We start from the raw sequence: 23,206 nt of genomic DNA, 5'->3' as shown, positions 1-23,206 counted from the left end.
TTCTTTTTTAGATTTTCTTTTTATCTTTTCTTTCATCCCTAAAGTAATGCTCTTTGCATACTACTTTGGTAATTCATGAGCTCCTGCTGTATAATGGTTTTCGGTTCGGTAAAATGTAGTTATGCCGCAAAATATAAACAGTAGGCAAATCTTCAGATAAGTAATGAAATTCATACTTGATAAAAAGAAAAAAATACAATAGATTATGGTGTTAACATGTGCATCATAACCATTTCTGTGATTGATGAGATTTTATGGTTTTCATACCCCATTGATCATAATGAGAAATGCATGGCAAGGGAAGAGGACACAGTCTACTCTTCAAATAGAAGACAAATGAGGAAGATGAAAAGAAGTTAAGGGTAAATTGGGAATTTCAATAGCTAAATTTCACTGCCCCATAAGATTACTTTATTATATGATAAAACAGATACAAGTATGGTCGAAAAATGTTGTTAATACCCTGATTAATGTTGTAAATGTATAAAGCAGCAGAGACCTAACATTTCGAAGGGGAAGACAAGACAGTTGGCGGGAGAGAGAGAGAGAGATTAGGGGTCCAAATCGAAAATGCTAAAGGGAAGAGAAAGCTTGAGCCGATTGGTGGGCAAACGCAGGCGCTTCCTTCCCAATCGTCATTCACTCCTCTCCGCCCCTACCACCACCCAGGTAATCAACCCACCTTCAACCTCAATTTTCCTTCTTTCAACCCATTTCTTTCTCTTCTTATCCAATCGTGGTGTTTGCACTGCAGAGCTTATTGAATCTGGATATCGATCCAAATGGCACACTCGTGTCCCCGGAAGGCTCTTCAAATCAAGACGAACAAGAAAACACACTGGCGGGCTCTGTTGCTTGCCCTGTTTGCAGCGTCAAACTCAGCGCCCAAAACAACACCATCAATTCTCATCTGGGTATTTCTTTTGGATTTATATAGCTTAGGTTTCTGAATGGGGGACTCAAGAATTCTATCATGATATAACTTGAGCTGTTTCTGAGCAGTTGACCGAATTGGATGCTTCTTGCAGATGAGTGTCTATCTAGAGGAACCAAACGAAAGCTAACCCAGCGCACACTTCTAGAGCTCAACTTCTGCCCAGTGTCGAAGATTCAAAATTTTTCCTGTGACTCTAAACAGTTTGGAAATGATTTGTTTCCTGCAGCTCGGGATGAAAGTCGAAATCAGGTTGACAGTCCATCCAGAGACCCAATCAATAAGGACGAGATCAGTGAGGTGCCAGATTTTGATGTGACCATCACTCAGGACGACATATATGGGGTGATTCTTGAAACTTTTATTGTTGGCCGCAGGTTTGGTGATGGAACTGAGTTATATCTTGGTGCAAGCATTTATCTCTCAAGAGATCCTGATAATGTTAAGGATCCTAATGCTATCAAGGTTCATTCCCTTTCACATGCCTCTTTTACTATCGATTTGATTTCAACTTTTACTTTAAATTTAAAGGCGTACATGTTTCTTCGGTTAGGTTGTTTATTCAGATTCGGGATGCCTTAAAATGCTTGGCTTTCTCCCTCGCAAGCTAGCTGAGTATTTGTCTCCTCTGATAGACCAGTATAGTCTAAATTTTGAGGTGATATTTCTTATGCTGGATACACATCTATATAAACCCCTCATGCACTTGCTTGCTTAGTCTTATTTTGCAGATGATGTTTGGGTCTTACACACTCTAGTTATTCATTTTGCTAAATAAAAGAACATCATGAATATTTTGATGAACTATTTTAGTTTAATATTTTGTTATTTATTACTATTATATTACGTTAAAGTGTACTATTAAAATTTGAGTCCCACTAATGAGGCTAATTATTCTGAGGAACAAATGAGTGTTGAAATTATGAAATATGCATAACTTGTGAAGTGTGATTCTCCGACTCTATTTTACGATATGTATGATTTTTAAAACATATGTTTCTGTCGGTTCACTTCCAAAATTCCATATTGTGTCAAAATTTGTAAAATAGTTACCCGTTACCTGCTCTGGATAATAGTTTCCGTTCTCATTTTCTTGTGGGTTTCCTTTCAGGGATGCGTTACCTCTATTCCCAAGCGTTCTATTGATGTTGTCCCAATACAGATAGTGTGTCACAAGACCAGTGATAATAAGGACTTTAATGATGACAAGGTTTTCAAATGTTTATGGAGAAATGCTCAGCAAGTAATTGAATCTACAAAGTCCTGTCCGCCCAGTGCAATAAAATATCAGGATAACTTTTGTGTTTTCATACGTGAGGTTTTGAGAAACAGTTCTCACCTCTTGACAGATGATGAAAAGAATTTCATCGGTATGTATTCAAATGCTTGTGTTGTGACATTCCTATTGTTTCCTTTTAATCTTTTCACAAGTTATGACTGTTATATGTATCATTTTGGCAGAGTCATTTACTTCGATGTCAGATGATAGTCAGAGGCTATTTGTTCGGCTTTATACACGGAAAGGTTTGTACTTTCCAGATCATGTTTATTACAGGCATATGGTTTTATTATTTATGTTTTCAATTATTCTGCTGAATACTGTAAGAGAACTGGGGACATGGTTGTCTATAAGCTAGCCTTTTTTATTTTATTTTTTAAAAGGGCTAGCTTATGGAATATCATGTCCCCATTTCTCTTATAATAGTCGGCACAACATCAGCTACCCTTATATTATGTACATTGTGGCTTCTGGTGTATGCCCCAGTTTTGCTGGCCATCACAAAACATTCACTTTCCTATCTTTCACAACATAGTAAATGCTGTTCAAACTTCACTTATGGGGTATGAAATTTTAGTACTATTCTTAAGTCTCCTAATCTCATATTCTTGTGGAAATCACTCATTTTGGAGGCCTAGAGTGTGTCTCATAGTTACCTTCTGTTAGAGTGTAACTTTTGTGCACTTATATGATATGTAAACCTGGTATAATTTGATTGGCTGTCATCATGGTCATTTAAATGCTGAAAAGAGGACTGGTCTATAAGATTTGGTTGATAAGAAAAGGCTATTTTTTTTAATATGAAATTTTAATTTTAATATACATCCTTGTGCTATACCAACAGATCAACTATTTGCATGAATTTATTATGGTGGTTTTCTTGGTCAGGCCCATGGTTTCGGCTGTCTGCTATTTCATACCCAGAAGTACTGGATCCCCAACAAGCAGTGAAAGAGCTATCTGGTAATAGAATACTATCAGTTGGACATTCTGTATGTTTCAAAATTCAGATTAAGGTTGATGGCAAATTTGTTTGTGATATTGCAGAGACAGGGTATGCATCTTGCTTTGAAATTATAAATAAACTATCTGATGATTGTATTAAGGAGATTTTGGATTTGCTCACTGTATCTGAGCTACGTGAAATCTTGTGCATCCTTAAGCAGGTTGACATCTAAAATATATCTATTGGCATCATGTTTGCAGATTTTCTTTTAGAGATCATCTCATTGAACTCTATATCACAGTATTGGAATGTTAAAATGAATTCAAGTATTTTGTAAAGGAAAGATGCCCAGGGCCATCAACAGTTTATATTATCCAACTGAGATTGGTTTCTGCATATGTACTTTAAATCACTTTAAGTGAAACCTGCAATAACCACCTCAACCACCACTATTTACAATTTTGGGGAGTGTTCACTTGAATATACTGCCTCAAAATTAACCTACAGTGCTGTTTCGCTAGTTTGATTTCTCTAAAAGAAGGTTATAGCCAAACTAGAAAGCTCAATCTATCTAGGTTCTGTATCAACTTCTCTTAATCTTGTTTAAAGGAATAAGAACTGTTCTGATTTAAGTTTTTTGCCAAGGATGTCACTGAACTTGGAATTTTTTGTTCCTAGTTGACTGAATTATTGAGTGGAGCATTTCGGGTGGATCTTTCTAAATTTGGTTGCGTCCCTAGTTTATGCTTCTAAAGTGATGAATTGGCTTTTGATGACTACACATGAAGAGCTACTGTGTGGACAGATACGGGTCAAACATCTCTTAATTTTGTCAACTAGGAACAAAAAATTCCAAGTTCAATCTATCTAGGTTCTGTATCAACTTCTCTTAATTTTGTTTAAAGAAATAAGAACTGTTCTGGTTTAATTTTTTGCTAAGCATGTCACTGAACTTGGAATTTTTTGTTCCTTGTTGACTTAATTCATTGAGTGGAGCATTTCGGGTGGATCTTTCTAAATTTGGTTGCTTCCCTAGTTTATGCTCCTAAAGTGATGAATTGGCTTTCGATGACTACACATGAAGAGCTACTGTGTGGACAGATACGGGTCAAACATTTCCTTCACACTGTTAGATTATGTCACATAACAGTGTTTGTGTGCACTCATGTGTACTTGTTTGTGTGTACATGAACATTTATGGATGTTTAGTGCTGTATCTTGATCAATTTCTTGTGTTGATGAACGCTTTGCCTTGAAATAATGTACTCACATGCTACTGCTCTTTGAGAGGAATGTGGTCTCATGATTTTCTTTCTTCGTTATCTGATGGGTTTACTCTAATTCTGCGCTTCTACTGAGGCTACAGGGTTGCAATCGTGGCCTAAGAAAGCAGGATCTCATTGCATCTCTTATATCTTCTTACGATGAAGATTTGTGGTATATATATTTCTCTGTTAATGATCCTTTTGATATGTAAATAATGTTACTTCATTATTGTATTTAAGATCTTTCCTGTGTTTTGCTAATGTGCAGCCCATTACTACCTAGTATGGTTTTGCACAGAACAGGATCCTGTGTTAGGATATCTTCAAATGCGGAGTCCCTTATCTGGCGTGCTGAGGTGCTTTTGTTACATCTAATGTTTGATTTAATCAGGAAGTTCCCTTACATTAATTTTTTTCTTCTCATTTTTTTTTCTGTTCTATGTAGAGGCTTTTCTTCCTGAATGGTGAACAGGATCTCTCGGCATTTCTACTGGTGGATTTGGGAATAGTCAAGTATCCAACTTACAAGTGCATAGTCTCACAACAAATTTTCTCTGCTCGAGATGATTTGCTTGGTTATGAAGAGGTGGCCTTTTATCTTTGCGCAAAAGTAATGATGCCCACGCTTGCCTTTACTATATCTAATGGTTTTGCTTTGCAGGCTATTGAAGTGGCACAAATAGTTGATGAAGCTCTTGATGGAAGCAACACTGGATTGGTCTTAAAGTGCATAAAGATAGCTGATTCCCATTTATCCAATCCGGTTCAATCCTTGACCTCTGAATCAATGGCTCCATTCCTTTCCCACTTTTCAGCTACATTTGTCAACTCAAAAGTGGTTTTACTAGGAATTTCTTTTCTTGAGCGTGAGCATAGGTATGCATCTTGGAATTTCATATCATTGGTCATATCGATGCTTCTGCTGCAAATTATATATTAGTCTCTATCGTTTTAGTTAGCATGGTATGGAATCTTATGCACTATGCATGTGGTAGCCAGAACTCATTATCGTTTTATTTAAAAAAAATATGTGATCTCATATGGACGTTGTCTTATTAGAATCACTGCACACGTTGAACTAAAAACAACTGACATTGCAACTCATCATATCTGCTATATAAGGAAAAAAGTGTGGTATGCAAGCAATTATATTCCTTTGTAGATTTTGGGAACTAATATTACTGTTGTGTAAATATGTTATTTTTTGGCATGTTATGATTTTTTTGGTTCTTTATTTCCAAAACATGCTTGTCTTTTGTCCACTGACTGCTCTTAGTACAGAATAGGAAGTCCTGATTTTAGAGATAGTTTCTAGAATGCTGGTATTCAAAGGCAGATGACTGCTGTAGGGATTGGCTATGAAGATTCTATTGCAACAAGCAAAGATAAGCTACGTGATTCATTTCACACACCAATAATGATATCTGAATATAAGCTGCCTGAACTAGAAGTAGATCATGTATATTTTAACTTCAAGGTCTTCCCATGTGTGGTATGGATTGTGGAAAATGATTTGGCAGTTGGTTTTAGTGTGGTGAATGATCTGTTCAGCTTTATGTCTCTTTATTTACATCCTGATTCTGTTAAGCAGTCTTGATTGATCAGGCATCTGTTTTTGTGCTATGCTTGTACTTATATGATGTATTCGCCAGCTTCCTCAGTGAAGAGGTAGCTTTGACAGGCTTTGGCATATTCACTCCACCTTGAAATGTGTTCCCTTGTTTGTTTATCAAAACGAATTTCATGCTTTTGATGAGGGTGCCTCTAATTATCTAGAGTACTGGTTTGGATTCAAGTACCCTTGAGAAAACACCCGTTGGTAACCTGTTCGATATCACTTGGTTTTAGTAAAACTGGGTCATCATGCTTCATAATCAGTCACCGTCATTAGAGGCATTCTCCGCTCAATATATTGAAATTCCTTTTTTAATAACTAAATAAACAAGTTTGATGCCAGCGTGACCAAGGTCTAGCCTTTTAAAGCCTGCCTAGGTTACTTGTGTTGGAATATGGGGGAAGTAACAGGTATTCACATAAACAGATGATTCATCTCAAAACCATGCTTACCAGAAACATTGCAAACCTCACCACAAATTTGCATGTTGTCATAAGGCCATGAAACTGAACAGAACATTCACTGATAAAGACCAACTGCAACTTCACTTTTCACAAACTCCAATCTAATTCTCAGCACAAGGAGAGAATCAGGCTTGGAGTTAGGGTTTAACCTGGGAGAAAAAGCCTCATTTCTTTGGGATGAGGGTGCAGTGATCTCACAGTGATGTTTTTTGGGTTATAGATGGTCTAAGGTTGGAAGTACGGGGTGTTGGGAAAGTCCAGTAGGTTAATATTTAGAGCCACTAGTATTGTTCAAAAGGAGAACACTGAACAATTAAAGCAGGAGCTACTAAGGTGAATCAAGAACTTGAGACTAATCTCAATGCTGTAGGTGGGAAGTAGAATAATATGAGCTAGAATAAGGTTCCTGTTGGAACATATGCTACTTTCTGTAAAAGTAACTTGAATGTATTTTTAAAGGTCATGGTTGTCACCATAAATGACCAAATAATGTTCTTAGAGAACATGTATACATGCTTGCTCATATCATTGAGTTTCAGTCGGCTATATTCTCTAGTAATAGCCATGCTCATTGCGTCACTAACCCATACATGTCTGGAGGATTGCTGTTAATTAGTTTGGGTTTGCCAATTGAAATGCTGGAAAAGCGTGTTCATAGGGGATAAAGTAGGGGTCTTTGAATTACATATGTGAAAATAATCTGTTTAGCACACTGAATAGCTTAATTTTTCCACTCAGGTACAATGATGCTATCTATTTACTGAAAAGGCTGCTGAATTGTTTCGCTCGTGATGGTAGAAGAGGATACTGGACACTACGGTTATCAATTGATTTGGAGCACATGGGCTATCTGAATGAGAGCCTTTTGGTTGCTGAAAATGGGTTACTAGATGAATGGGTGCGTGCTGGTTCAAGAGTGGCACTTCAAAGGAGAGTCCTTCGCTTGGGAAAACCACCGAGGCGATGGAAAACTCCTAGTTTTGCAGAGTCTGTCAAGAGGAAGATCATGGAGGTAATTGTTTCATCTCTCTATAACTGTAAAGTTAAGTGTAACATATGTTTCCTAATTTCTTAACATCTTACGATATAAGTTTTCCTACTCACGTCTTCTGTTCAACAAGTTAGGTAAATGTTCCGGGGAGACCTTTAAATTGTGCAATTGGCACAAAGAGCAGGTTTTATGGAGAAGATGGGGAGCAATGCGGTGTAGAGCAGCTAGCTCTGCAATATTATGCCGAGGAAGGTGGATGGCAGGGTGTTCATACAGAGAGTGGCATTTGGTTGACTATTTTTGGACTTCTTATGTGGGATATTATATTTTCCAATGTACCAAATGTCTTCCGCACCAGATTTCAGGCATGGTTTCGACTCTTAATTTTTTTGATTTGCTTACTTATGTACATTCGGACGTACATACATATTCATAAGACAATGGTATCAATAATTCTGTGGACCACCACTGCCAATACTCTTGTCGGTACTTAAAAGTAAAGCCCTTAGTCGCTATGGTAGCTTTACCTCCATAGATTTAGTATTAGATTAACTATGATGTCAACTACTTTCATCAACTATCAACTACTTTCATCAACTATAATGTCATATAAGAATCATGAGCTCCTAGCACATCATCCCATATAGATGTTATAGGGGAGTGAAATTAAGACCGCCTTTTTAACAAACCACACCCCTCTATATGCATTACTCATGCAGGAGGTGGTTTGTAAAAAGGGGGGTGCCAATTTCATCCCCCATATTATAATTTGATCTGGTATACACATGATCGCGTATAAATTATGCAATCTTATCTATATATGCAATCTTATCTACATACAGTGCAAAAAGATAAGGACTTATTTGGTCCTGGGCATAAACACTTTTCAGTTGTTTGACTATAAGATGCCCAGTCCTTGCTGTTATTGAAGGTCTATTTATTAATATGGTTTTCCAGTTGTGATCGTTTTGTCCCTAGTTTGAAATAAACTTGTTTTCCAGTAACATTGTTTTATATATATATATATATATATATATATATATATATATATATATATATATATTTTTTTTTTAATCTTTATTTTATTATTTACATATGGTCTTTTGTCAATAGATAGGTCTTACTCCCATCAATAGATTTAGAAACCATGAACTTCATTTTGCAGACTGCTCCCTTGGATTTAGAGACTGATAGCTTTTATCTAGTGAGAAAGAACCATATCGAGTCTCACCTACAGAAAATTCTTGATGGCATGGCTGAAGAGATTCTCATCACTTCATGGGAGTTACATGAGGGAACAGCATGTCGAGGAGTTAACTGGGGGCGACATTCCCTCTCTGAGCTTCGGGCAGCTGTTACATGCATCGGTGGCCCATGTGTGGCTGCATTTTGTCGACATCTTGCACAAGATTATCGTAGTTGGTCAAGTGGAATGCCAGATTTACTTCTGTGGCGCTTCCATGGGAAATACAGAGGTGAAGCGAAGCTTGTTGAAGTTAAAGGCCCCAGGGATAGACTCTCTGAACAGCAGCGAGCATGGCTATTGCTTTTAATGGATTGTGGGTTCAATGCTGAGGTCTGTAAAGTGAGCCCTATTGTCTGAACCTTCTAGGCTGATTTGGTTTTCAAAAGACTTGACACTGAAGAATTTACTAGGAACTGGATCTGCTCTGAAATGAGTTTACCCTTCAAAAACTCCAGAATTATTATTGGATAATTCTAGGATTGGCAAGTACTTGACTGGCAAGCTTTCACCTTGACGATGGTTTCCTAGTGATAGAAGCTGAGACAAGGAGATCATAATGCATTTCTGAGGCTGGATTGAGCTTTTCTGGATATTAGGGGAAGATGGCCATGTTGTGTTCATCTTGAAGATGGTTTCCCAGTGATAGAAGTTGAGACAAGTAGATCATAATGCATTTCTGAGGCTGGATTCAAGCTTTTCTGGATATTACGGAAAGATGGCGATTTCATATTGTTAAGGGACTTTAAATTCCATGTGCTTTAGCACTTCGTGTGCCCATGTTATTAAGCTTTTCTGGTTTACACTGTTACTAGATGTTAATCATCTATACTCGTGACCAATTAATTCAAATGGAAAAAAATTATTCAAGCATTTTGCATCATAACGTCTTTCCTGGTTTTCAGCAGGATTATTGCCCTTGACCTAAACCCTAACCCTAAAATGGCTACAATGACGGATAACTGTCTAGTATGGTTGAGATCAACATGTACTTTGTTTCCACTGTTAAACAACGCTATGAATTTTTTCCTAAATACCAGTATACCACAAAAGAAAAGAAACGCAGGAAATTCTACAACTCCCGCCTCACTTCGTGAATTTGTTCTCTATTCCACCCCATATTTACAAAATGTATGCCTCGCAGTTACTCTACATCTGAGACTTCATCTTCTTCTTCCTCCAGAATGTACCCTAAGCCACGCTTTCTTGCAGCGACAACAAAAACCACGCCTCTTGATGCTGTTACAAAAAATTCGAAATACATAAGAAATTTGACCAAAAGATCACACACAGAAGAAAAGCTGCATATTGCAGTTCCTATGGTCAAGATTTCTGGAGTGTCATCAAACAATTTAGGTTCCTAGCATCAAACCCACACATGATAGTTTGTTGATTGTTTCAAGGCCTGACTAGTGACTACTGAGTCTCTAGGATGTTTCTTTAAGAATGCATAGTTTTTGCATAGTGTTCTTTGGCTTCTTGTGTCAACCCATTTAATTTTCTTTCTTATAACGTTTGCTTTACTTGCTCTTTCTCGTGGATCAAATTTCACCTAGATACCTTTCCCAAGCTCTTTTAGTTTTGGATAGTGCCGGGTAGTCGGGATGATACAGTTCCTCCCGACCGCTCCTGCATCGGCGTCACACTCCGTGGGTGCTCAGAGAATTTTTTATTTTTTTTTTGGTATACTGTGATTTTGTTTTTTTGGTATATTGTGAGCTCCGAGAATGGGGAAGGAAAAAAAAGTAACGTGTACAATTGAACATATAAATTGATCAAATGCGTTTGTAGCGTGTTCATTTTGGTTTTGGGTGTTTATGCAATTCACTTGAGGGCAATAATAAAAGATTATTGGGAGGCAATAATAATATTACTGGGTGGGGGCAATAAAATGTTTATTAGGGAAATAATAAGATTATTTATTTGGATAAACCTACTAAAACATTCAAAATTAAAAACATCTTCATTTTTCACTAATTATTGATCCCCAATGAACTTGTTACTGAGGGCAATAATATGATTATTGGGGGGGTAGTAAAATCAGACGCCGGAATCTGGTCACCAGTCCGGCAGTCGGATTCGAGATTCCGGTGACTGGTCGCCGGATTCCCGTCACCAGTCGCCGGATTCCGGTCACCAGTCGCCGGAGACCGCGGCCGGCCACTGGTCACCGGAGCATAGCAAGGTGGAGGATGACTTCTCTCTCTAAGTGAGAAAGAAGGAGAGGGCAAAAAAGTCCCAAAAAAATAAAAAAAATAATTAATTGGGTATTAGGGAAATAATCTCTTAGAGTGTTTTGGGTAAATGGGATTAAAAAACTATTAGTGGAGCAAGTGGGCAATTTTTAAGCTAAAATTGGGTAAATGATCATTTCCCCTAAAAATTTAGGTTAGCTGGGACACTGGGAATGCGCTTAGACAAAAACATTAGGTGGATTGACTTAAATCTACTTGATGAAATAGAAAGATAATTTAAACAAAATTCAGCTTGTGCCGAAAATGGACTCATTCTAAGATTTCACGAAAAAAGTTCTTAAGAAATATTGAGTATTAATTTGGATTACAATAAATAGATCTATGTTTAGGTTTAGAAGATGTATAAAAAAAATAAAAAGCAAAGCAAGGGTACTTAAGATATATTTTATATAGAAAAAATCTTGAAAATTTCAGGTCTTGATAAATGAAAAATGTTTGGGGAAAACTGAACAAATAAAGCGGAACGCAAGAAGCTTCAAATCTGAGCTTAAACTTTATAAAGAAAATATATAAAGGGTGTGAATAGCGTCACCGACTCTCAACCATAAGAAATCATATCATGAGGATTTTCTAGAAAGAATCTTTTTAAAACATGAGATAAAAAAAATTCCATGCATTAAGCTTCAGCTCTAGGTGAAATTATGATTTAAAAAAATAATTTCATGAGTAGGTCTAGGAGACCGAGAAAAGCAAAGTGAAAAAAATAAAAATAAAAACCTCAGATTTGAACTTATTCGGCTCAGAAAGTACGCCGATGGATGGCATGCGTAGCACTAACAATTCTCAAGGATGCTTGAGCTGATCTAGGTTAAAAACCTATAGAGACCAAAGCACATATATGTTATATAAAGTATTTTTCTTCAGAATTTTGAGGTATTGATAAATTGATCTATGTTTTTAATGTTTGGGAATAACTGGAAAACAAAACGAACAAGCAATAAGCCTCAAATCTGAACTTCAACTTGGTAAAAAAAAACACATATAAAGAGTGTGAATATCATCACAGACTCTCAATGAGAACAAACCATAGTACTAAGAGTTTCTAGAAAGAATCGTTATTAAGAATTTTAAGTTTTGATAAATAGATCTCAGTTAAAACCTATAAGACAAAATAATAATAATAATAAATAAAAAAAGCAAACAGGGAAGAAACCTCATGAGCTTAAGCTTGATAAAGAAAATCGATAAATTGTGTGCCTAATGCCAGCGACTCTTAATGAGAAGAGACTAGCTTGAAAATTTTCCAGAAACAAAATGAGTTAGTTTTTTCTTAATTTGTGAAAAGATTTTTGATGAATAAGTCCATGTATGGATCTAAGGGACAAAAAGAATTTGAAAAGGAAAACTGCATATATCTGAGCTCAAGCTGGATAAAACAAACCCATAAAGGGGGTCGTTAGCACCACCAGCACTCAACGGGAAGTGACCAGAGGATCGGTGATTGTTTCTAGAAAAATGAGGTTTTCTCAATGAGAGAAAAAGCTTTGGAGAAAGAAGCCTACCGCACATCGTCTTTTAAAGAAATAGACGCTTATTTAAAACACCGTCTTTTAAAGAAATAGATGCTTATCTATACTATTATTAAGAGAATAGGTGTTGTTAGCCAAAATTGATTTTTTTTTATCATTATAACCCTCAAATATTAAAATATCATGGATTACATTTTAACATCAGGGATAAAAATGTAAAAAGCAAAATAAAACAATAAAAAATAATAATAACTATTTCAAACTCCACTCTCAGAATTATAACTCCCCAGTCCCCACTACTCTCACACCCATCGGGTGTGTGGACATTTTCTAGTTTAAATTAATAAATCTATTTGATGTAGTCCAAGTCTAAAAGTCATGAACTGTCTAAAGAAGGATATTGACAAAGTAATTCTAGTGGGAAAAGCTATAAATAATTTTCTTTTAGCGAAGACGGTTACCTTTTACAATAAATTGCATAATTTTTTTTTCTTTTTGTTTTTGTTTCTGCCATTTCTAGTGGCATAAGTTTTTCATTTATAAGTGAGAAGTCCTGTGTTTGACTATATAGTAGTTTAACAAGTTCTTTATAATAAAGGATAACAAGTTTTTCATTTATAAGTAAGAAGTACTGTGTTCTCTCATAATTTGTCCACATTTGAGGCGCCATATGGTCTTGAACCACATTGTCGGGGTTAATTGGAACACTTAATCTTGTAAACAGCCGTAGCTGCAACAATGGCTGCTTCATTTGCGAGGCATCATTTTTCTTCTTCCTCAATGTCACGACGAAGTTTCACCAACAAGCTATTGATTGCAGTCTGTAGAAGGAGAACAAAGGAAAACTTTGGAAATTGTTTTGTATGTAGAATGAGATTGTAGGTAAACTTGATATGGAGATGCAGAAGATTGTGTGAGCAAGTGAAGAAGTATGCCTTTATTTAGTTAGTCTCCGTTATTGATAAGGTTGCAGATAATGCAACGTATCTCCTAAACAAGTAAAGATATAGATAAGAAATATAAATTTTAGATTTTTGGAATATAGGATAATGAGATATGTTTGAAGGAGATTAACCGAAAATCTTATAAATGTTTTTATTTTTTTAAAATGAAGAAACATGGTGCAAGGAAAGCTATCATAAATCTCATCCAAAGTCCACAACAATATTTACATTGGCGATAATGACATGTGTTGCAATGAGATTGACATAATGAGGTAAAAAAATATCATTGCACAAAAACTAGGGGTGGGTTCACGAAATCAAAAACAGTAAAAAGCTGAGCTGAAAACCTAACCGGTTTGATTTGGTTTTGGTTTTTGTGTGTCAAAAACCAAATCAAACAGAAGTTTTGTTAGTTTTGAACTCTTAAAAATAGAAATCAAGTCAAAGTTCAAGTTCGGTTTAGTTCTCAGTTTAGACTAAAAACCGAACCGAACACAACCGAACCCATCCCTAATAAGAACCATTGGATGAAATGGTAGGTCATTAAGAAGCATTGACCTTGTCTTTGCGGGGTGCATGAAAAAATTGACAGGTAAAAACAAGATTGGTGAATAGTGCCCAAGTGGGGGCCGCAAAACCTTGTCTTTTGCCTCTTCGGGTGTATTTATTCTTAGTATGATGTTACTAGATGACCTCAACATTGATTTTTTATTACTAATTTTTTTTGTATAAAAAAGAAAAAAGAAAAAAAAACCAATATGGTAAATTGCAAAGAAGAATAAGAATTTGAAGAAGTCCAAACATTATTATAGTGGGAAGTAATAGTGGTTTGGTGATTGCTTGTTCTATAAGTAGTAGCACCTCTCCTATTGTTCGTGCTTGGAGTTTCATGATGTCAACTCCTGCAACCTCTGTTGTGAGAGGAGGTTAGTCTCTCGATCAATTCTCTGTTGTTACCGGTCGATCCGACTTTGTTCGCGGAAGGCTGCAATCTCCGCGCGCATGGTTTCCATTTCTTAAATCGGGGTTAGGGGGTCCCGGACTGGTGAGGAGTTGCTGCTTGCCACCGGGTCCAAGGCTCCTAGCCCATGAGTTTCAATTCCTGTGTCTGGTGTCTCGAAGGCAGAGGTATCGGGACTAAAAACCAGCTCCCTGGTGACGTTTCTACCCGCGCTTGTTGCCTCTTCTTGCTCAGCCATCGTATAGAGTGGGTAGTGCTATTCAAGAGTTCCCACAAACGGCACCAATGTTTCTGGTGACCTATCCGGGTACGTCAGGCAGAATGCTATACCCCCCTAGCGGATACCAAGGTAACTTCTAGGACCCTGTCAAAGGAAATACTCAACGTTACAGGTATAAACCGTACCAGACAGTTTATGCCTCTCCGATGCTGAAGTTAGGCTATGTATGTAATTTGATAGAGTAACAGTAGAAGTGAAGAAGTTATTACCCTCCTGAAGCTGGTTGAGCTTGACTTATATACTTAAGGATGGGAAATGTGTTTGCCGTTTCTTCGATGTGGGATGCGGCTCATTCCTTTGTAGTTATAGCAATTTCTGATGTGTACTTCGGTGGGCTCTATTAGGCGGACTCGAGGTCTTTGTCACCCAAGTTGTAGCCCATTGGGAGCACCATTGCGGTGGGTATCGGGCCCAGCCCATGATATGACACTTGGGTGATGCGGGGTCTGGTGATGGTATGAAACTTTGTGGCAGTCAAGTATTTGCTGATATGTACAATGATATCAGATAAGAAATATAAATTTTAAAATTTTGGAAGATAGGATAATGAGATGTGTCTGAAGGAGATCAACCGAAAATCTTATAATTTTTATTTTATTTTTTTAGATAATGAAACGTGGTGCAAGGAAAGCGATCATCCTAGTTAGTAATTTTCCGTATTATACGCGAATAAAACACGTACTTACGTTTTATTTAAAAATACTTCTCTACTTCGTATTTTTGAAAGGGACTGGTTAAATTTCCCATACTTTTGAAGCCAAAAGTATTATACACATACTATACACGATTTTTACTTCTTCTTTTTTCCATATTTTACACATATTACTGAACAAAAATGAATATAAATTAATATTTTTAATTATTTAATTAATTAAAAATTATTTTTCTGAACTTTTCAACGAACTATTTGATAAAATGTCCGAATAATACACGTATGTATTTTTTGCATACTATACACGAAGTTCGGTTAGTTTTGAACTCTTAAAATTAGAAAACCGAATTGAAGTTCAAGTTCGTTTTAGTTCTCATTTAAGACTAAAAACCGAACCGAACCGAACCGACCCATAACAAGAATTATTGGATGAAATAGTCGGTGATTAAAAAGCGTTGACCTTGTCTTTGTGGGGTGCATGAAAAGACTGAGAGACAAAAACAAGATTGGCGAATGGTGCACAAGTGGGCCGCAAAAACCTTGTCTTCTGCCTCTTCGGGTGCATTTGTTCTTAGCGTGATGTCTACTGAATATGACCTCAACATTGATTTTCTATTACCTGTATAAAAAAAGGAAAAGAGAACCACTATGGTAAATTGTATGGAAGAATAAGAATTTGAAGAAGTCCAAACATCATTATAGTGGGACGTGATTGCTTGTTCTATAATTAGTGCCACCTCTCGTGTTGTTTGTGCTTGTGTGTTTCATGATGTCAATCAAGTAAACCAAGGGGGGCACAGCCACAGCCACAGCGTGCCGCGTCCAAACTTTACCCAAAAACCAAGAGACCCTCGGCCGACAAATACCACGTGACATTTAACTCATCATCATCATCATCCTCTCGAATTTTCATTCCCACACTGAAAATGCAATACCCAAATCTCATCCCTTATTTATATTATCATTATCATTATCATTATTATTAGTATTAATATTCATTGTTCCACCTCCACGATTTCTTCTCTCTCTCTCTCTCTCTCTCTCAATTCTCAAAACGCAGAGGACCCAAAAGAGAGAGCAGCACAGACCGCAAATCAACAAATTGCTTCAGGTGATTGACCCCCTTTCTCCTTTTCTCTCAATTTAATTCACAGGGTTTCTGACTTTCCGGGTGTTCTTCTTCTTATTGTTTTAATTGCGTTGAATGGTTTGATTTGAATTTTGAAACCCACTACGGGTTTGTTTTCAAGTCGTACTCTTTTGTTGTTTTGGTGATTCTTTGTATTGTGCTGGTATTTGGTGATTTGAATTTTGAAACCCACTATGGGTTGGTTGTATATATTGTGTATTTGTGTTTGTGCATGCCCCACTTCGATTACTTTTGAAATCTTCATGGCACTCATCTTGTGCCAAAACATATAATAACACTTTTGTGTGTATGTGGAAGTACTTGTGTTCGAAATTTGTACTTGGGTTTTGCCTAGAATTAGCTCAAGGAGTTGTTTTCTCTGAGGGTGTCATGTGGTTTTGGGATACTAATACAAGATAGGGCTGTTGCCTTCATTTTGTAGGAATATGGATTTCCTTTTTTATTTTCTTTCTTTATACATAATGTACGTATCGAGAAAGGAAGGGTGGCGGGTGTTTGTTAATTGTACTCTTGTTGTGTTGATGATGTTGAATTCTGGACTTGATTGCAGATAGAGCATGGCCTTTGAGCAGCCTCATCAATTTGAATATATGGCGGATGAGGGTGACATGTCTGATTTCGTTGAGGACGCAGATGTGGATGCCGATGAAGAAAATCATGGTAGAGATATGGTTCTTGACGAATACGACATGGTATGTTTCCCTCATCTGTTGGTGCCCATGGTTTGTTTTTGGCTTTTACAGACAGGACCTGAAATTCCCTTATCTTGAGGTTTGATCAGCTTAACCAGGTGTCGGATACGTCTTCTGCCCAAGCAAGAAAAGGAAAGGATATTCAGGGTATTCCGTGGGATAGGTTAAACATAACGAGGGAGAAGTACAGATTGACGAGGCTTGAACAGTATAAGAATTATGAGAATATCCCTTCATCTGGGGAAGCTGTGGACAAGGTTTCAATTTGTTCTTAAGTAGCTCTTGTTTTCATATCTGATTATCAACTCAGTATCGAAGTCAGTGGGCATTACTAATCAATGTAATCTTCGACACTAGGAGTGTCAACTAATGCAGAAGGGTGGCAACTACTATGAATTCTTCCACAACACAAGACTGGTTAAACCTACAATCCTTCATTTTCAGGTTGGTTGACTTGCAAGTGCTATGTTATTACTAATTCACGTCATTACATTCTGTTCCTTGTTGATAACCTTTAATGATGTTGTCATACAGCTCAGAAATCTGGTTTGGGCTACTTCAAAACATGACGTCTATCTCATGTCCAATTATTCAGTTATGCATTGGTCTTCTCTATCTGGCAATTTGTCTGAGGTCCTCAATTTTTCAGGACATGTTGCACCAACTGAGGTAGTAAAGTTACCTATACATAAATTTTATCATTTTAGTTCTTTTCAACCTTAAACAAAGAAAAAGAAAATGGTTTTTTTTTCTTCCCAATTTTATTTCTTATGCTTAAGTGTTCATTTACATTTGTGTGTGGCCTTTATTTATGTATATAGTTTGATTTTCCCAAGTTCTATGGTCTTGCAGAAACATGCAGGAAGTTTGTTGGAGGGTTTTATGCAGACTCAGATAAGCACCCTAGCAGTCAAGGACAATTTTCTTGTTGCTGGAGGTTTCCAAGGAGAGCTTACTTGCAAGGTTAGTTTTTCATTTTATATCTCACTGGTACCCTCTGTCAGTTGGAGTAAATGTCCAAAGTAGAAAGAAAAAGGTTAACAAATAAATTTTTTTTTAGCTGATTTTATACAGATGGTTTCTCTAAGAGGACAACCATTTGATGTTTTTTGGAATTCTGAACTACCTCCCGTAATTGGACTTATCTTAGGGTTAATATCTAAATTCTGCATTTTGTTTCCCCGCCATTATGATGATTTTCTATACTCGGAGGATTGACGTATCGTAGACCAAAATTATGATACCGTAACTTGGCTCTGTATCATCTTTCAAATATATTTTTCACATGAATGAGAACCTCAATTTTTATAGCATAATGTTGTTTTGTAACTTTCTACTTTGATATATATATATATATATATATATATATATATTTTTTTTTACTGCTACTTGGCTGTATTTGATACTCTTTTTGTTTTAAATTCTTATTGAGTTGCAGTACATTGGTATTCATTGTTGCATCTAGGATTTTACATTCAAATTGTCTAGGGAATTCCGTGAACTGATGAGTGAGAAGTGATTTACATTTAAAGAGTTGCATTAGATTTGACGTAGTTTAATTTTTATGTACTAGTGGTAGTTGGTGAGAATAATGTCAGTCTGAGTTTATATTTATTACAATTCTGGAACAGTATTGATGCCCTTGGAAATATTTTTTGCTAGGCAACTGAAGAGATATCAGTGGGGCTAGAACCTGCATCAAATGGGTAGAACGGAATTTAGCACTGGGCATTCCCAATAGGGTTTGTTCAGAATATATAGTGAAGTGATGATATGAGTTCGGGTTTTGGAGTTTTGGCAAAGAGAAGCTGGTTTTGTTGCTCTTTGGTTTAACTAATGGGTTGTTATATCGGTTTCTGAGAAGTGTATTACGAATTGTTTTCCACCTTTTCTTAGGTTGACCAGAGTTGTATCTATGTGTTTCTTTATTTTTTAATCCAAGTTTATATACGTATCTAGGTCTCACATGTGTACAATTTGGCCATCAATATTTAGCTTGGGAAAGAATTACAGAGCTGTAGTTGATTCTAGAAATATCAGGGAATTTGGAAGTAGCACCTGATTCTAAGCGTGGGGCTATCTACTCGAATAGATTTGGCATCTTTACACATGAACATAGAAGTAACAAAGTGAGATGCAATTGATTATGTTCAATTGCATCTCAGTTATGAGATACTTTGTCAAATTTCTGGTAATCCCAAGGAGGTTCCTATTGATTGGTTATTTATCAGATTTTGTAAGGAGTGTAACAGAAGGAGTTTTTGAACTCGTCAGGTTTCGGTTATCTAATTTAGTTCTACATCTTCTGACTTATTATTTGTTTGATTGTCATCGTTGAAGCAGTGACACTGTTACATAAGATTCAATAGCAATTTCCCGTCTTTTTACGTTCTCAAGAATGATAAACTGCAAAATGACCCGATTGTTGTCTGGTTTTCCTTCTTGCGTTCCACAGATGAATGGTCATTTTGACATGGTTCTATACTCTTATTTTTGCATTCATATATTTAGTTTCCACAATGGTATATTAGTTGGTGAATGTCATAAATTCACTTGAGGTGTTAGCTACTAATGGAAGTCTGTTCATTGGAGTTGGGGCTTTTGTCTGGTTGCCCACTTTTTGTGTTTGTAATTGGGATAAGACTGATTGTAACTAGAGACAACATAGTGATTTAGCTCTGTTAAATGATTTGTATAATGTTATTTCTCTTTTGCTGCAGCGTCTTGATAAAGAAGGAGTGAGTTTTTGTACGCGAACCACATACGATGACAATGCCATCACAAATGCTGTTGAAATATATGATAGCCTGGGGTATCTTTCCTATTTCTGAAAGCTGTTTATCTAGATCTTATTGCTTTTTACAAGTGACACACAGTCTGAACTGCAAACTCTTTCAGGGGTGGAATGCATTTCATGGCATCCAATAATGATTGTGGTATAAGAGAATATGACATGGAGAGATTTCAGCTTCTGAATCACTTTCGATTCCCCTGGCCAGTGAATGTGAGTCATCATATGCATAGATTGATTATTGTGGATTAATATTACTGTAACCTGTACATATATGTCAATTTCTGCCGACTATTCTTTCCCTAAAGATTACTATTAGAAGACCAGTTGTGTTACTTCTAGAGGTTGTGTGTTGAAGAGTACTAGGTTATTGGCAATCATTTAAATGTCAACTGTCGCTTTCTCTCTCTCTCTCTCTCTCTCTCTCCCCCTCTTGTTTAATTCTTTGGAAACCTCAAAGAAAATAATTTAAAGTAAAAGAGTGCAAAATACATAATGTGCTTGCCAACTAGTTGTGTACAATTCCTGGATGTCTTCATATTTGTGGTTGTGGCCTCAATCATTTGTCCATTTATTTCATTGTGATGGTGAACTGGCTTTCTTTGCAGCATACATCAATAAGCCCAGATCGTAGGGTTGTTGCTGTAGTTGGAGATCACGTGGATGGATTGCTTATGGATTCTCAGAATGGAAAGGTACCAAGATTTTATTTTATTTTATTTTATTTTATTTTTGCAGTTGTTTAGAGCAGAAAATATTGTTGCTATGAAGGTTAGAGTCATTAGAATTTCTGAAGATGATTGATGGGGGAAAAGTAATCAATATGACTATCATGTTCTTTAAGCTTTTGCCCTTTCTTCATTATCATATAAATTTCTAGAGATTGAGGAAATTATCCCTATGCCAGATTTGTTGATAGCAATATGCAAATAGGAAAGTGTGCATCTTATAATCCTAAGTTTCACCTATTCTTTCGCCAATGCTTATAAACTACTAAATCATATAATCACAACCAAACTAAATGCCTAGTTGGTTAATGCATGTACAAGGTTACTGACTTCGACAATTAATCCAGATTGTTGACATGCACTAATACCCCACCATTGTGAGCATAATAGATGATCTTGTAGTAACACAACACTTTCTTGCTAAAGCAGTTGTCTTTATAATTGTCCAGAATGTAGGTGTATACTTTCTGTTTCTTGTAATATCATAATCTGTGATCCTGCCTTTGATTAGTAAAGCACCAAGTTTCAAACCAAAGTTTTTCACTAAAAGGACCGCATATAGTGCTGAAAGGTGGGAACCTGTCACTAACTAGATGCACATTGTTTGATCTTTCCAGACTATTGCTAAGGTTGTTGGTCATCTAGATTACTCCTTTGCTTCTGCATGGCATCCTGATGGCCGCATATTTGCCACCGGAAATCAGGACAAGACTTCCCGAGTTTGGGATATAAGAAATCTTTCATCACCCATTGCAGTTCTGAAGAATAACTTGGGTGCTACTCGGTCTATTCGGTTTTCATCAGATGGTCAGTTTATGATGGTTGCAGAACCTGCAGATTTTGTGCATATATATAGTACAAGGGCAGATTACAAAAAACGGCAAGAGATTGATTTCTTTGGAGAGATTTCGGGGGTATCAGCAAGTCCAGATGACGAGTCCTTGTACATAGGAATCTGGGACCGAACATACGCAAGCTTGTTGCAATATAACAGAAGGCATACATATGGATATCTTGATTCCTATTTTTGATTGATCAGCAGAGGGCTTTCCGCCAGAGCTATATGATCCATTAGAAAGGTTAAGAGAACGGGTGCCTTCAAGTTTTCATCCTATCTTTCCGAATTCTCTGTTCTATTTTTTGTTGTTATAAAGTTCGCAGTAGAAATAAGCGATAATTGATTAGACTACAAATATGTACAGTGAACATTCAAACTTGCTTGAACATTTCGCTCTTTCGATGTCTTTGCATTTCAAGCTTCGAGTGGTTTTTTTTTTGCTTCAGTTGTCCATCAAGCTTCGAGTGGTTTTTTTTTTTGCTTCAGTTGTCTTGTTTACCCATTTTGTTGGGGGGAGGGATATTTGCACCTGTATTTGGTGGCCTAGAAAGTAGTCATTTCTCCTGCCAATAAATTATAGAAAACGAGTCTGGAGTATATTATACTCCAGGTCCAGGACCTAGAATTAGAGTCTGGTGAAGTACTGAAAAATCAATGGGGCATGTCTACTCCAGCGTTGCTTTGGCGTGTGCAACAAGAGATACTATTATGCTAAGTTAATCCATTTTGATATAAAATCCTAGTACATGTCTTATCTGAGATACGGGATGTCTGTCTGTGACTATTATTTCTTTTATTTGAATATATAATTTGTTATAATATCATTCGGTCTAGTGAAAATAATGTTTCTTTGTGAAAAGAAAAGAAAATTATTATATGGTCCAAGACTACTACATGTGGTGGTTCAAACTAATGTGATTGGTCAATATGTCCTAAAGTGATTGGTCAATGTAAAGAGTAATGTACAGTGGTTGGGGACTCGTGTGATTGGCCAATGTAAAAAGTATTTGATGTTGAATGACCTTGGAGGAGTGCAATCGGATTCTCCAATGGTGGACCTTAGCACAACAATGGCAAAATGGTGGTGTGGGTGTGGCGCCGTTCCATTTCTTGGAGACTTGGGTGGTGAAGCGGTTGCCTCTACGTCTAAAGACCGCGGAATCTCATATTTTGATTAGGACATCGATGTGATGCTATTTGAAAGGGGTCATATAAGTTAGTCGTTTCCTCTAGTCGACGAGGTCATTCAAGTTTGTTGCAGCAGCGCTGATGGAGGTGGATCTCAGGTATGACACTATGAGAATGTTAAGGGCTATTGCTGGACTTGTGCATTGTTCAACCATAGTCCGGCAGGCTGTCATCAGTTCTTCCTGAAGCAAGCCGGGAAGCTTCGGGCAACAACAATGATGGTGTCGACATTTCAGACCAAGGACCGAAAAAATCAAAATCGCCAATAATATCAAATTTTGAGAGGGGTTATCAAAAGATATTAGCCAAAGTTATCGCGATATTGACACGTCAGCATTAATAAAATTAAATAAAATCCTGCAAAAATTAATGGGAGGCCGCGAGATTCGAACAATTAACCTTTATATTGGCTCATAATTTTTAAACAAATTTTAGAAAATGTATTTTATAAATAAAAATTTCAGTGTATTCACTTCACATTTCTCCTTCCACTCTTTCATTTCTTCACTCTTAAGTATTTT

At 36.7% G+C, this 23,206-nt stretch overlaps 2 protein-coding genes across 5 annotated transcripts; both read left to right on the top strand.

The window, feature by feature from the left end:
* Positions 1 to 493: 493 nt before the first annotated feature.
* Positions 494 to 9,620, top strand: LOC112196199 (fanconi-associated nuclease 1 homolog). 4 transcript variants are annotated; one of them, XM_024336513.2, is made up of 15 exons: positions 494 to 669; positions 755 to 914; positions 1,029 to 1,399; positions 1,488 to 1,592; positions 2,046 to 2,304; positions 2,396 to 2,458; positions 3,102 to 3,176; positions 3,261 to 3,379; positions 4,526 to 4,596; positions 4,693 to 4,780; positions 4,870 to 5,010; positions 5,086 to 5,300; positions 7,242 to 7,515; positions 7,625 to 7,859; positions 8,660 to 8,834. In XM_024336513.2, the coding sequence occupies exons 1-15, from the start codon at positions 571 to 573 to the stop codon at positions 8,683 to 8,685; spliced, it is 2,301 nt and encodes a 766-aa protein (XP_024192281.1). In that variant the 5' UTR covers positions 494 to 570; the 3' UTR covers positions 8,686 to 8,834. The 4 variants fall into 4 exon arrangements, with proteins under 4 accessions (XP_024192281.1, XP_024192276.1, XP_024192278.1 ...); XM_024336508.2 differs by having other exon boundaries at positions 496 to 669; positions 7,629 to 7,859; positions 8,660 to 9,620; XM_024336510.2 differs by lacking the exon at positions 1,488 to 1,592 and having other exon boundaries at positions 496 to 669; positions 7,629 to 7,859; positions 8,660 to 9,620.
* A 6,462-nt stretch (positions 9,621 to 16,082) lies between these two features.
* Positions 16,083 to 21,942, top strand: LOC112196202 (uncharacterized WD repeat-containing protein C2A9.03). Its single transcript, XM_024336517.2, has 10 exons — positions 16,083 to 16,409; positions 16,999 to 17,140; positions 17,230 to 17,397; positions 17,498 to 17,584; positions 17,675 to 17,809; positions 17,993 to 18,103; positions 19,861 to 19,952; positions 20,039 to 20,144; positions 20,540 to 20,626; positions 21,277 to 21,942. The coding sequence occupies exons 2-10, from the start codon at positions 17,006 to 17,008 to the stop codon at positions 21,688 to 21,690; spliced, it is 1,335 nt and encodes a 444-aa protein (XP_024192285.1). The 5' UTR covers positions 16,083 to 16,409; positions 16,999 to 17,005; the 3' UTR covers positions 21,691 to 21,942.
* The last annotated feature ends 1,264 nt before the right edge of the window (positions 21,943 to 23,206 follow it).

The sequence above is a fragment of the Rosa chinensis genome, chromosome 4, assembly GCF_002994745.2.
Source record: "Rosa chinensis cultivar Old Blush chromosome 4, RchiOBHm-V2, whole genome shotgun sequence".
NCBI lineage: Eukaryota > Viridiplantae > Streptophyta > Magnoliopsida > Rosales > Rosaceae > Rosa > Rosa chinensis.
This window is presented reverse-complemented; position numbering and strand designations above follow the sequence as displayed.